General features: G+C 37.6%; 2 protein-coding genes across 3 annotated transcripts in view; one reads left to right on the plus strand and one right to left on the minus strand.

Annotated features, from left to right (window-relative positions):
- Window positions 1-782: 782 nt before the first annotated feature.
- Window positions 783-7080, minus strand: NUDCD2 (NudC domain containing 2). The gene is made up of 4 exons (XM_010863344.1): window positions 6598-7080; window positions 4403-4451; window positions 4034-4185; window positions 783-1277 (listed from the first exon to the last, which is right to left on the minus strand). Exons 1-4 carry the CDS (start codon window positions 6784-6786, stop codon window positions 1194-1196), a joined length of 474 nt encoding a protein of 157 aa, XP_010861646.1. The 5' UTR covers window positions 6787-7080; the 3' UTR covers window positions 783-1193.
- Window positions 7081-7201: 121 nt separating this feature from the next.
- HMMR (hyaluronan-mediated motility receptor (RHAMM)) overlaps window positions 7202-14256 on the plus strand; it is a 33691-nt gene continuing 26636 nt past the window's right edge. Inside the window, exons 1-3 of one of the 2 annotated variants that reach the window (XM_010863346.1) lie at window positions 7202-7456; window positions 10612-10710; window positions 11195-11277. In XM_010863346.1, the coding sequence (XP_010861648.1) occupies window positions 7411-7456; window positions 10612-10710; window positions 11195-11277 (228 nt within the window). In that variant the 5' untranslated portion in view covers window positions 7202-7410. The remainder of the gene's footprint in view (window positions 7457-10611; window positions 10711-11194; window positions 11278-14256) is intronic. The other variant, XM_010863347.1, reaches the window with a different exon arrangement.

Genomic DNA, 14256 nt, shown 5'->3' on the forward strand with positions numbered 1-14256 from the left:
TCTCACTGCTAGGAGCCTGGGTTCAATTCCTAGTCAGGGAACTAAGATCCCACAAGTGGTGCAGCACAACCACAGAAATAAAACAAAAGGCAAGGCATGATTCTGACTGGATCCTTTTGCTATAAAGAACATTACTGGGACAATAAGCAAACTTGAATGGAATAAATGTCCAGAATTAGGTGGTCATAATGTGTCAGTGCTAAGTTCCTGATTTTAATGGTTGTATTTGAAGCTATGTAGGAGATGTCCTTTGAAGGAAATACACACTAAAGTACTCAGAGGTGATGGGGCATCATGTTATCAACTTACACAAAAACCTGGAGAATCAGGAAGAAGACAAGTCTGTGTGCTTTACTTGTAACTTCTCTATACATTCAAGACTATTCAAAATATTTAAAATTAGAAAGGACAAAAAGGATGAAAGAAAAAATTTCAAGACAATTCTTACCTATATGCCTGGATCAATGAAGATCAAAAAGATATCACTGAGTTATACTCATTGACTGTGTTTCTTGTCCCTAACAAAGGATTCACCAATAACCAAATTTGCTTCAGTGCTTCCTTTTGCATTAGTCTATTCTTATTGATACGTTTTTAGCTACTTTTCAATTTCTTGACATAAAGGCATCTCTCAAAGAATAATATACTAATTCAGAAATTTTCAGTAACTCTTAAAATTAACTTAGAATATATTCATGAATTATTTTTTCCTTTCTGAAAGTTTTCTTCAGTAATACAATTTCCTTGTGTGAACTGGTACACTTAGACAAAGGGGTACACAATTCCTATTTAGAAAAATTTATTGAACATTATTCCTGCATCACAGTTATTGGAAGAAAAACTTAATATTCCCTGAAGGCACCCTGTCATTTTACATGATCTATACCCTAAAACTTTTTGTATTAAAAATACAGGCTAAATATGAAATTAGTAAAGTGCAGCATATAAAACATCATGCTGAGCAAAAACAAGTCCAAAATAAAAGTTACCACGTATCAATAGAATAGTTTCCACAGTATTTAAGATGTTTCCTATGTAAATCATATTTGAATGCAATTTTTAGAACCATATTTAAATGTATTTTGCAATTTGTTAACTAGGTATCCACATTTTTATTCCACCACATAATCTGTTCCTCTGATTAAGTTGGCAACATCTGCTAGGATCCACAAAATGCAGCAAGAAGGTCACAGTTATTTCTCAAGATTCGAGAAATCTGGTCCACCTTTAGTGTAGTTTCCTGAGATTTCTGCTCCACTGAAGTCAAAACCAGGATTCTAAAAGACATGGAAAAAAAAAAATTCAGATAAAATTAAAAGGAAAAATATAAATAAGCCAAAAAGAAAATGGTAAAAAGATATAAACTGGCAACTGACAAAAAAGGAAATATATTAATAAATGGCCAATAAACATGAAAAGATATCCAATTTCACTGTAATCGCCAAAATGGAACCTAAAACTATGAGATTTTTTTCAATTTTCATATTTACAAATATTTAGAAGATTAGTATGCATATTATAATGTTCACAAGTGTATGGGCAAACATATTCTTTACCATCAGTATATAAACAGATTTTAATAATTAGCATTTTTTTGAGAGCTTATTATAGGCCAGGCAGGGTTCTAAGAGGTATATATATATACACTAAAATATTCAATTCTTGTAACAGTCTTATAGAGGAAGTACTACCTCTGGCTTCAGTTGTTTAAGAGGCATTTTATTTATTCAACAAACATATATTAAGTTGCTACTGTTTAGAAGACACCATGAAAGGCATGCAGAATTTAAGAGTGAACAAAATAGACAAAAGATCCCTGTTCTGGTGTATATTCTAACAAGAGGACAAATAATAAACCCTAAGCTACCTGGTGCATGGGCCAGCACACTTTTTTGTGAAGAGTCAAGTAGTAAATATCAATACTTTAGGCATTGAAGGCCACATAGTCTCAGTCACGGCCAAGACTTAATTCTGCTGCTGCTATATAAAAGACAATACACAAACAAATGAGCATAGCTGTGTTCCGGTAAAACATTTCCTTCAAAAGCAGGCAGTGGGCTGGATTTGACTGCTGGCTATAGTTTGTCAGCCCCATGATGCAGTATATTAAAAGTCAGTAAGTGTTATAGAAAAGAAAAAAGATGTAGGGTAAAGTAAGGAAAATGAGGAAATTAGAATATTTAAATAGGATCATCAAAATATGCTTCATTGAGAAATTGCTGGAAAACAGTGAAGAAATCAGGTAAACTTTGGGAAAAGAGCACTGCAGTCAAAAGGACAGAGGAATGGTCAGGCATGTTTAATAAAAGGCAGAAATGCCAGCATGGCTAGAGCAGAATGAATGAGAGGGGCAGCAGCAGGACAGGAGATCAGAGACGTCAGGGAGGACCAGATGAGTCTGGGCCTTGTAAAAGACTTTGTCTTTTACTTGAGTGAAAGAGTTCTGAGAAGTAATATTGTCTGATTTACATTTTAAAAGGACTGCTCTAGCTGCTATTTTCACAAGACTGCAGCTTGGCAAGGGTAGAAGTAAAGAGAACAATTAAAAGGTCATTAAGAAACACTTTCCTGGTGGCACAGTGGATAAAAATCTGCCTGACCAATGCAGGGTTCACGAGTTCAATCCCTGGTCCGGGAAGATTCCACACGCCAAGGAGCAGTTGAGCCTGTGTTCTAGAGCCAGGAAGCCGCAACTACTGAGCCCATGGGCTGCAACTACTGAAGCCTACACACTCTACGGCCTGCAAGTCCCAACTAAGGAGCTCCTGTGCTGCAACAACTGAAACCCGTGCATCCAGAGCCTGTGCTCTGCAGCAAGAGAAGCCACCGCAATGAGAAGCCAGTGCACTGCAACTAGAAAAGAGCCCCTGCTTTCTGAAACTAAAGAAAGCTGGTGTGCAGCAATGAAGACCCAGTTCAAGCCAAAAAGAAAACCAGGTAGGGGGAAGGTCATTAGACTAACCTAAGCAAGACTTTAAAGGTGGTCCAGGTGAGAGTGGTGGTAGAATGGTGGTGATGTGCAGTCAAACTCTAAACATACCTAGAAGGCCGTGACAGTAAGGCTCCTGACAAGCAGGGTGTGAGACAAAGAGAAGAGTGGAGGATGATTCCCCAATGTTGTTCCATCAGAACAACCAGTTTCTATCAGATGAGATGAGAAGGCACAATAAATGTGTGAGGGAAATTAGGAAGTTCACTTGGATATGTTGAGTTGGATATGTCTGTTAAACAGCCAAGATGTTAAGTAAACAGCTGGATACGCAGTTCTGACATTCTGTAAAAAGTCTAGGCTAGAGACATACATTTGGGAATCATCATCATTTATGTAGAAATTATCTATCAAAACTTTAACAGTGCTTTGATCCAATAATTCTCCTAGATAGCTATGTTAAAGGAAAATGTGAGTATTTTCAGAGATGAAAGCACAAACTTTGTTTGAAATAGACACAGAGAAATCTAAATCTCATCAAAGAGGAAGAGCTAAGTAAAAATAATACACTTAAACTAGGAAACACTCTAAAGCAATTAAAAGGAATGAATTTTATCCACATGTACTAGTACGGAAAGAGACCTAAGACATATTATTAAATGAAAAAGCTACATGATGATACATACTGTGTGATCCTCCACTTATATTAAAAAAAACAAAACAATAAACTCAATGTATTGAGATGAGAATGAGACAGAGATACCGAATGGGAGATACTAAAGGGCCTTTCACTTTTTTACACGACGTATGTACTGAGAGAATTTTTATCCGTTTATTCATGAACTACTGATGCAAACTAAATAAATTTAAACTTAGATATCACAGTGGTACAGATAAATTCCTCTGGGGCAGCAGGGGTGGGGTGGTGAGGTTAAATCCCTATATAGAAAGGCCAGTCAGTTTTCTAACCATTAAACTGAAAAAATTTATCTGAAGAATGCTAGCAATTTTTTAAAATGACGTTTGAGTTTTGATTTCAAGTAATAATTATTCTATGAGTTTAAGATGTTTAACTACACATATTCTTCAACTGATCTGACTTACTTCTTTCTGAAATCTCTCTAATGTAAGTTTTCTCTGCATTTGGTCTTGCACCCAAGGGTCAGCTGCATAATCAGATTCTAGAAGAGAAGTCCAACAATTTGCTGCATCTCTCTTCGTCTTTGTAAGAACAATACGGACCATTTTTCTATCCTCTAAACAAACAAACAAAAATCACAAAGAAATCAAAGTTCATCATTAATTTATATTTTCAGAAACCTAATTAGGAAATGTTGACATACAATTGTTTTCAATACATTCCTTTACTATAGCTTACAAAGTTGCAAATCTACAGCAGGGGGAAACATACTAATTTCCAAGACAAAATTAACTTTTAAAAAGATTCTAAGAAATGTAATAGATTACCCTTACCCAGAGTCCATGTTCCCTCATCAGCTATTGTAGAGTCAAAGAGTTTGCCCTGAAAAATAAACATATGAGGTACTAAAAGAAATTCCATTAATTTTCATAAAGTTTTCCGGATTTAAGACTTCCCTTATTTCCTATCTAATCTACATATAACTACTTAATTTGTTTAGAGTAGGGAGAACAAATTTTCTACCATTTCAACACATCGATAGGTGGCCAACCCTAAGTTCCTGCCTAGCGAGTAAAAGAGAACCTAGTTTACACGATGGAGTATATACTACAGTAAAGAACACAGAGCACTCTACAAAAAGATCAGGGCTCCTTAATTTTTAGAAGATGAAGAAATACTACTGATTGGTCAAATGTGATGTCAACATCTGAAGTGTGTTAACTTTACCAATAAACTACAAAAAGAACTCTCCTACAGATATTAAGGAAAAATATCTTAATATAAACTTAAAAAAAAACTGGTTCAATCTCTTTGTAAGGCAGTTTAGCATTAAAAGAAAAAAAAAAAAGAAAGCACACACATCCGTATATACCTATGATGTCAGATGAGTTGTGACTGATTTTTCAGAAACTCTTGTTTTAAGAAAGAACTAAGTAAAATATAAGTTTAAAAGAGATTGCACCTGCTCAAATCCAATTTGATTTGTTGCTACTTACCAAATTTTAGCTTTCGGAAATGAAATTAACATGTCACATTAAAAAAAGAAAACAGTCTTTTCATATGTCAATTCAGGGGGTGGGGGGGGTGTGTGAATACTACTTGTATAAATGTACCTAAAATCCTAAAGACAGAGTTATTGCCAAATTCCCTGCTGCTGCTGCTAAGTCCCTTCAGTCGTGTCCGACTCTGTGCGACCCCATAGACGGCAGCCCACCAGGCTCCCCCGTCCCTGGGATTCTCCAGGCAAGATTCTGGAGTGGGTTGCCATTTCCTCCTCCAATGCGTGAAAGTGATGTCGCTCAGTCGTGTCCGACTCTTCGCCACCCCATGGACTGCAGCCCACCAGGCTCCTCCGTCCATGGGATTTTCCAGGCAAGAGTACTGGAGTGGGGTGCCATTGCCTTCTCTGCCAAATTCCCTAGGTTACTGCAATTACTAAAGTAAATTTGAAATGTAATTTGAAATCACCATTCAGTAAATTATAAATAGCACAACTATTCAAAAACGTCATCAAGAGCCAAGCTGACATAAATCAGTGTCTTTCACATAAATCTTCCTTTTCTGAGACACTCAAAACACTTTCATATTAAGATAATAGGAACATGTAGTGCAAGCTTATTACATATTAGTTATTACCTACTCCAAGCTCTTCACTCATAGATACCATGCTACTTTTAAAATGATCCTATGAGAAAGGTACTATAATTATCCCACTTTGGGGATGAAGGCTTAGAAAATGAATAATCTCTTGCCCAAGGTTACAACTGGGAAAATGGCCAAGCCAGGTATACTCTCAAGCAGTCTCCCTTCACCATTACACAACACTGCCATCAAATATCTGGGGCTTCTAAGCTGAAGAAGAAATCTAACTTCAAGTTAACTGAATTAAACTATACATTTTAACAAGGAAGAAATGGGTCCCAGACCCAAAGGATACTGATAAGAATAAAAGGGATATCCATTACTTTCTTCACAACTTCTTGACCACTGGCTTAAACACTCCACAAACTTACAGAATTTTTCCAATTTTAGATGAGAAAATAAATCAACGGACATCACTTCCAAATCCTCAACCCAACATCTTTATTTTCGTTTTTCATTTCCTATAACCTCCTATATATTTATTGATTTAATTATGCCTCCCTGCGTAAAGGAACAGTATGTGGCTCGTTCACCGCGGTCCTCCCAGCACCAAGATCAGTGCCTGGAGGTACAGATGTCAAAAATATTTGTTTTCCTTCAACGATCTAGTTAGGCAGTTCTCAGTGAAGACCCGCAGAGGAGTTTCATTTGGCTTACAAACAAAGCAAGGTAAATGGCTAGTTTCATGCCAACTTCAAACAACGAACGGCCCTGAGGTCAGGGGCTCTGACCAGGCCAAAATCAGGGCAATCTTATTCACCCTTCGGCCAGCCAGAGAGGCCTAACGGCCTTCCAGCAATCTTTCCACGGAAACCATGAACTTGAGGACTCCGGAATTTGGGGAGGCCGGGAAGAAAATGAGCACAAGCCCCGACCTAGCTGCTACCTTGAGGATCTCGCGGCCACCCACGGCCAGCGCTACATGCCGGCTCTGCAGGCCGCACTGGATATCCTGAGCGCGAGTGCCTGGCGGCACCTGAACTTCAATGAACACCTCCTCCAAGGTCTGGTACCACTGGCCCCACGGCGTTCCGCACGGAACCACCCCACTGCGCTCCTCAAACGGGGCTGACATACTCCAGTCGCCTCCCGGAAGCGGTGGCACCGAGCAAGCGGAGTTCACGCCCGGAATCCCCGCCTTGAGCCACACCCCGGCTGTCTCCGCTCGGGTCACTGCACATGCGCAGAAATGTAACCTGCGGTCTCCGCTTGAGTGCGCGTTTCCCTTTCAGTTGGCCATTGAGGAGGCCGGCAGGACCCAGGTTTAAGGAACTGAAATCCAGAAAAGTTCGCATCTAAGGAACGATGGAAGAGGGGTGGACCCAGAGAAGTTAGAATTCATTACACTGCCACCAATATGACGTCAAAAGCGACGGAAAACTCGCTGGTGTGAACTGCGCTTGCGCAAACGCGGCTAATGCGTAGTTACAATTGAGTAACGCCAGTACTGATTGGGCCAGTGAGCGAGAGGAGACAGTAGTAGCCTCCTATTGGATAGTGGCCTAAACGGGTCAAGTAATTGAACGCAGCGAGAGCCGAGGATGCAAGCTTTTTGGTCTTTGGCGTTCCGATTGGCTGACGTCGGTGGGCGGGAGTTAAGTGGGGCGATTTGAATTTGAAGCCAACAGGCCTAAACAACCCGCAGGATAGTAGCCGTAGACCGGTAGAAATCTTCGGTTTTGCGGAGCTGGTCGTCAGCATGTCCTTCCCTAAGGCGCCCCTGAAACGATTCAATGACCCTTCTGGTGCGTACGGGAAAAAGTGCTGGGGAACAGGATATGCTCTCACGCCCCTTGTCCTGCTTGGGTTCCCTTCATCAGAGGCAAATAGGCGATTTTTACGGCTGGGATGGGGCTCGTTAAATCCATCCATTTTCCTGAAACACATGCTAAACATTTAGTACTTGCCAGGCACTATTGAGGTTAAGGATATAACAGTGAGCGAAGCAAAGTCTCTGCTCCATGGAGTTTAATTCAGTTGGAGAATGCAGCCAATATACAATTAGTGCTGTGGAGAAGCTAAAGCCAAGGGAAGGGAATAGGAATTAGGAAGCATTGGTAGCTGTTGATCAAGTCCGGAGTCCTCACTTGTATATATGTGTGCGTATATACACATACATATATTTTACTATTGCTTTTGGTGTGGACTTGTGAATTTCTTTTGAATGTCCCATTCAGGCGTAAAAGAAGAAAGATTGGTAAAGGCAGTTTATAGATATAAAATTATGGCAGTAGCACTTACTGAAAACACTATAGATGAAGTAAAGGGAGCAATTCCCCCAAATCCGTAATATTCATTATTTTATCCATAAAAGAATGGAAGCTTACATTTGCTCACTGTCATACAACCGAACTGGCAGAACAGGGGCCTGAAACCAGGCCTGCATGAATCCATCCTGTGCTCCTGAGCCCAGTGGATGCTAACTGTATTCAGGGACTGTGCTAAGGTCTTCCCTACTGGGTCTGGTTTATTCTTTCCAACAGCCAGGGGAGGCATGTACAATTGTTCTCATTTTACAGGTGAGGAAACTAAGGGGGGTTGTAACTACTGAGCAGCCTGCAGGTGACAGAACTTAACATCACAGCTCATGATTTATCCATTATAATGTACACTTTTTAAGTCTCTCATTACATCTTAATTTCTGTCAAATAACATACAAACGGAAATGAGCATCACCCTGCTCACAAAAGAAGGCCAGTGAAGAATTGGATCAACACAAGCTTATTTTTTAACTAAAGACTTAAGCACCATATAATTTGTCAAACATGCAAAGAATTACTCTGAGTTATGTCATTGTGTCCTTTTAGGAGATTTGTTTGCTTTATAATATATTGAACTGGTTTTGACAATTACATAAAACTTGAGGCTCACAGCTTTACCAATAATAAGTGACCATTTATTTGATGCTTAGTGTGTGTGTTAGGCACTGCAATGATTTTTATGTTACTCCAGTAATCCAAACAACCAAAGTATGAGGTAGATACTATTTTTTTAGCCCTGTATCATGAATGAAGAACAGTGTCAAATAGAAATAACTTTCCAAGGGTCTTAAAGTTAGATTGGAAAAGGAGAGAGTATAATGTTCTTATTCATCATTTTCTCCCTGTGGCTACAAAGTACCTGGCCCATACTGTTAATCATACCAGATTTACTATTGCTTTTGGTGTGGACTTGTGAATTTCTTTTGAATGTCCCATTCAGGCGTAAAAGAAGAAAGATTGGTAAAGGCAGTTTATAGGTATAGAATTATCATACCGGATTGGCAGACAAATCTGGATTTGAACCCTAATCTAACTGATTACTATACAAAACTCTGTTCCCAATCCTACATCCCCAGTGACTTTCTGTTTTCTCTGCCACACTACTAAACTCTACCTTGAGGTAAATACTGAGGGTAGGGACGTGTTTGAGACTGTCCCTAACTTCAGGCAGTTTTGTCTAAAGTGGGAGATGGTTAAGTACATTAGTATAGGCCATTACAAAACTGCAGGAAGTTCTGCAATAGGAATAGTACATGCAAGCTGCTATGGAATGGAGGTTCTAGCTTGATGTGGGCATTTGGAGAAAATGGAAGAGGTGACATCCAGACTGAGATCTAAAGTAATTAAGAGCCAGATCTCAAGTCATCTTTGCATAAGTACATGGAAATACCTTTGATTTGAGACTCTAGTTACATGAGGTTATACAGTATAAATTGCTGGAACATAGAAATACAGTCTAGTGTAGTTTGTACTTTGCATAGCATGGCTTTATAGATTTCCTAATGTACTGATATTAGACACAGATGGATCATCACTAAATTTTTATTCCAAGCTAAATCTTAAGGGCTAGACATTTTTAGTAGCATAATTTCTAAAATCTCAGTGACTCTCTTTGAATAGATTTGATTCCAAATATTTTATTTCTTAATTCAGTTCTTACTAACAGCTGTGTTGCTTGTTCTGACATGTTCATCTCAAGACTAGACATGTCCATCCCAAGACTGTCTTTGTTGTTTTGCTGAGTTGTCTGTGTTCCTTTGACCTAACTGAAATAAATATCACTGGGAAGATAATGATACTGTTCTTCACAGAGAGGCCTACTTTATAATATCAAATGTGCTAATTTTACATTTGAAAATGAAGCATTTAAAAAAAATGTATTGGAGTATAATTGATTTACAATGTTGTGTTAGTTTCAGGTGTGCAGCATAGTGATTCAATTATACATATATTTATGGGTTTTCAGATTCTTTTCCTATATAGATTATTACAGAATATTGAGTAGAGTTTCCTGTGCTATATAATAGGTCTTTGTTGGAGATCTGTTTTTTATATAGTATTATGTGTATGTTAATCCCAAGCTTCTAATTTATCCCTCCTCTCCACATTTCCCCTTTGGTACATGTTTGTTTTTGAAATCTGTTTCTGTTTTGTGAATAAGTTACTTTATGTCATTTTTTTAATTAGGAAAGAAATTTATTAATGTATTTTTACATTTATGCTACTCACTTTACTATTACTTTTTTTAATTGAAGTATAGTTGATTTATGATATTGTGTTAGTTTTACGTGTACAGAAAAGTGACTCAATTATATTTTTTCTGACTTATTTTCTATTATAGGTTATTATAAGATAGTGAATATAATTCCCTGTGCTGTACAGTAAATCCTTGTTGTTTATCTGTTTTATGTCTAGTGGTTTGTATGTATTAATCCCATACTTATAATTTATCCCTCTACCTCCTACACTTTTGTAACTGTAAGTTTGTTTTTTGTGTTTGTGAATCTGTTTCTGCTTTGCATATGGATTCATTTGTATTAATTTTTAGATTCCACATATAAATGATATATGATTTTTGTAAAACATGTTAACATGTAAGTCACATTAGATGAGATTTTAATGTTTTATTTTTCTTCTAGGATGTGCACCATCCCCAGGTGCTTATGATGTTAAAACTTCAGAAGTATTGAAAGGACCAGTATCCTTTCAGAAGTCACAAAGATTTCAAAAGCAAAAAGGTAATGGATCCCAAAATAGAATAATGGTTATATGATCTTGTAAATTTTGAAGTTAAGGATAACATTATTTAAATTTAAAGATGCTATAACATTTCTAAAAATATGAAGCTACAACTATATTTAAATTTTCTTAATTGATAGATATACAAAAGGGTCGACTTCTGAATAACACTTTTATCATTACACTGTCATATAACCAGAAAAATTAAGTAAGACACTCGCATAGACATGTAGTTTTCCTTTTGGTAATTATATTAATCCTCTTGGAGAATATTAGAGGGAATATTAGGAAAATCAAGAAAGTGTTAAAATGTGTAAAGAAATGTGTCATTTGTGCAACTAATTACTTGAAAATGTACAATCAAGAAAAGAATAATTTTATATTGCTTCACTAATAGTTTCTATAAGGAATTTTGGAATTGGTATTTTGTCTGTACTTCAAACATGTAAGCACGAAACATGATCTGTACAATTCATTTTATAGCAGAATCACAACAAAATCTTAACATTGACAAAGAAACTACCTTGCCTGTTTCAGCAAGAAAAGTCAAGACTTCAGGATTAAAGGTGAGGTGCCCTTATATTCTAGCTGGTTCATCAACTGTATCATAAAAACATTTCTGAAAGGTATTATATTTGACTAGAGTAAGTTCAGTTTATAAATTAAGGTAATCAATAAATCTATAAATGAGTAAAACATTATCATTGGAACTCTAGTAAGTTTTACTTATCAGCCTATGTCATTACTAAATATATTGTGTTTAAATGTACCCTTAGTTCAGAATTACAAAATGGTCTCCACTTCTCAGTCATTTCTATAGATGGATAAGCTATATAATACCTAGTGAGCCCTTAAAAATTATGTAATGCTTTGATTTTTTGAGTTATCATGATTTGACTTTACAAAGTAAGGGGAGGGTAAATATTGATGAAGGAAAAGAAAAAACCATTCTAATGTCCACAAGGGTTTGCCATTCAGAAACTGCCACGGAGTGGGAGGAGATTAAATCCTTAATATCTTTATGTTAGGACTTGTGCAGGAGTGTACTATTACTGTTTCCGTTAGTTCATAAAGCAAGTTGTACTTTCTTAAGGACTTGTACAACTTGGTATTTAAATGTGAAAAAGATTCAGAGTTGGGAAAGAGTTCCCAAGCTCTTTGGTTAGAAAACCAAAGCTATAAGCTAAGCTTATTCTTGTTTATTCACTTGACAATTACCTAAATCTCTTATTCTATTAAAAAAAAAAAAAACAAAAAACTGTGGTTGTCCAGTATGAAAGTGGTAAACCACATGTAGCTACTCAGCACTTGAAAATGAAAAATTAGATTCTTAGCATTATTTGATTTTAATTAAGTCTGAATTTGGCAATAAGGGGTTCATGATCTGAGCCACAGTCAGCTCCCAGTCTTGTTTTTGCTGACTGTATAGAGCTTCTCCATCTTTGGCTGCAAAAAATATAATCAATCTGATTTCGGTGTTGACCATCTGGTGATGTCCATATGTAGAGTCTTCCCTTGTGTTGTTGGAAGAGGGTGTTTGTTATGACCAGTGCATTCTCTTGGCAAAACTCTTAGCCTTTTCCCTGCTTCATTCAGTATATCAAGGCCAAATTTGCCTGTTACTCCAGGTGTTTCTTGACTTCCTACTTTTGCATTCCAGTCCCCTATAATGAAAAGGACATCTTTTTTGGGTGTTAGTTCTAGAAGGTCTTGTAGGTCTTCATAGAACCGTTCAACTTCAGCTTCTTCAGCGTTACTGGTTGGGGCATAGACTTGGATTACTGTGATATTGAGTGGTTTGCCTTGGAAACAAACAGAGATCGTTCTGTCGTTTTTTGAGATTGCATCCAAGTACTTCATTTCAGACTCTTTTGTTGACCATGATGGCTACTCCATTTCTTCTAAGGGATTCCTGCCCGCAGTAGTAGATATAATGGTCATCTGAGTTAAATTCACCCATTCCAGTCCATTTTAGTTCGCTGATTCCTGGCTGGTTTTAGAAAAAACAGAGGAACCAGAGATCAAATTGCCAACATCCACTGGCTCATAGAAAAAGAAAGAGGTTTCCAGAAAAACATCTATTTCTGTTAATTGACTATGCCAAAGCCTTTGATTTTGTGGATCACAATAAACTGTGGAAAATTCTTCAAGAGATGGGAATACCAGACCACCTGACCTGCCTCTTGAGAAATCTATATGCAGGTCAGGAAGCAACAGTTAGAACTGGACATGGAACAACAGACTGGTTCCAAATAGGAAAAGGAGTTCATCAAGGCTGTATATTGTCACCCTGCTTATGTAACTTCTATGCAGAGTACCTCATGAGAAACACTGGGCTGGAAGAAGCACAATCTGGAATCAAGATTTCCGGGAGAAATAGCAGTAATCAATCTCAGATATGCAGATAACACCACCCTTATGGCAGAAACTGAAGAGGAACTAAAGAGTTTCTTGATGAAAGTGAAAGAGGAGAGTGAAAAAGTTGGCTTAAAGCTCAACATTCAGAAAACTAAGATCATGACATCTGGTCCCATCACTTCGTTGGAAATAGATAGAGAAACAGTGGAAACAGTCTCAGACTTGATTTTTGGGGGCTCCAAAATCACTGCAGATGGTGATTGCAGCCATGAAATTAAAAGACCCTTACTTCTTGGAAGGATGACCAACCTAGATAGCATATTGAAAAGCAGAGACATTACTTTGCCAACAAAGGTCTGTCTAGTGAAGGCTATGGTTTTTCCAGTAGTCATGTATGGATGTGAGACTTGGACTGTGAAGAAAGCTGAGTGCCGAAGAATTGATGCTTTTGAACTGTGGTGTTGGAGAAGACTCTTGAGAGTCCCTTGGACTGCAAGGAGATCCAACCAGTCCATTCTAAAGGAGATCAGTCCTGGGTGTTCTTTGGAAGGAATGATGCTAAAGCTGAAACTCCAGTACTTTGGCCGCCTCATGCGAAGAGTTGACTCATTGGAAAAGACTCTGATGCTGGGAGGGATTAGGGCAGGAGGAGAAGAAGATGACAGAGGATGAGATGGCTGGATGGCATCACCGACGCGATGGACGTGAGTTTGAGTGAACTCTGGGAGTTGGTGATGGACAGAGAGGCCTGGCGTGCTGCAATTCATGGGGTCACAAAGAGTCAGACATGACTCAGCAACTGAACTGAACTGACTGAACTGAATTTTAATTAATGTGTTATTAAAAACTGATGTTCAGTTCAGTTGTACTTCCTACGTGTTTTTGGAATAACTTGGATATGTGAATCTACTTTTTCATCTCTGTGTTTTGTGAAGTCTAAATATAGTTAGATATTAGAAATATCAACAGAATTAAGTATCAGTTTCTAACTACACAATTAATTAAAATTAAATAATAATAAAATTAGCCACCACTAAACACCCTGCGTGCCACAACTAAGACTTGGCACAGCCAAATAAAGTAAATATTTTTAAAATAAATATAGTTAGATATTTCTATTGAAAATTTAGCACTTGAATTGATATGTACTAGAAGTATAAAATGGGGTTTCCTAGTAGCTCAGTGGT

This window comes from Bison bison, unplaced genomic scaffold (genome assembly GCF_000754665.1).
Source record: "Bison bison bison isolate TAMUID 2011002044 unplaced genomic scaffold, Bison_UMD1.0 scf7180017864490, whole genome shotgun sequence".
Taxonomy (NCBI): Eukaryota; Metazoa; Chordata; class Mammalia; order Artiodactyla; family Bovidae; genus Bison; species Bison bison.

Coding starts and splice junctions, on each gene's coding strand:
- NUDCD2 (XM_010863344.1), bottom strand. CDS start 6,786: ATGTCAGCCCCGTTTGAGGAGCGCAGTGGGGTGGTTCCGTGCGGAACG. Junction 4,452..6,597: donor GTGGCCGCGAGATCCTCAAG/GTAGCAGCTAGG, acceptor TTTATTTTTCAG/GGCAAACTCTTTGACTCTAC. Junction 1,278..4,033: donor TAGAGAGATTTCAGAAAGAA/GTAAGTCAGATC, acceptor CATGTCTTTTAG/AATCCTGGTTTTGACTTCAG.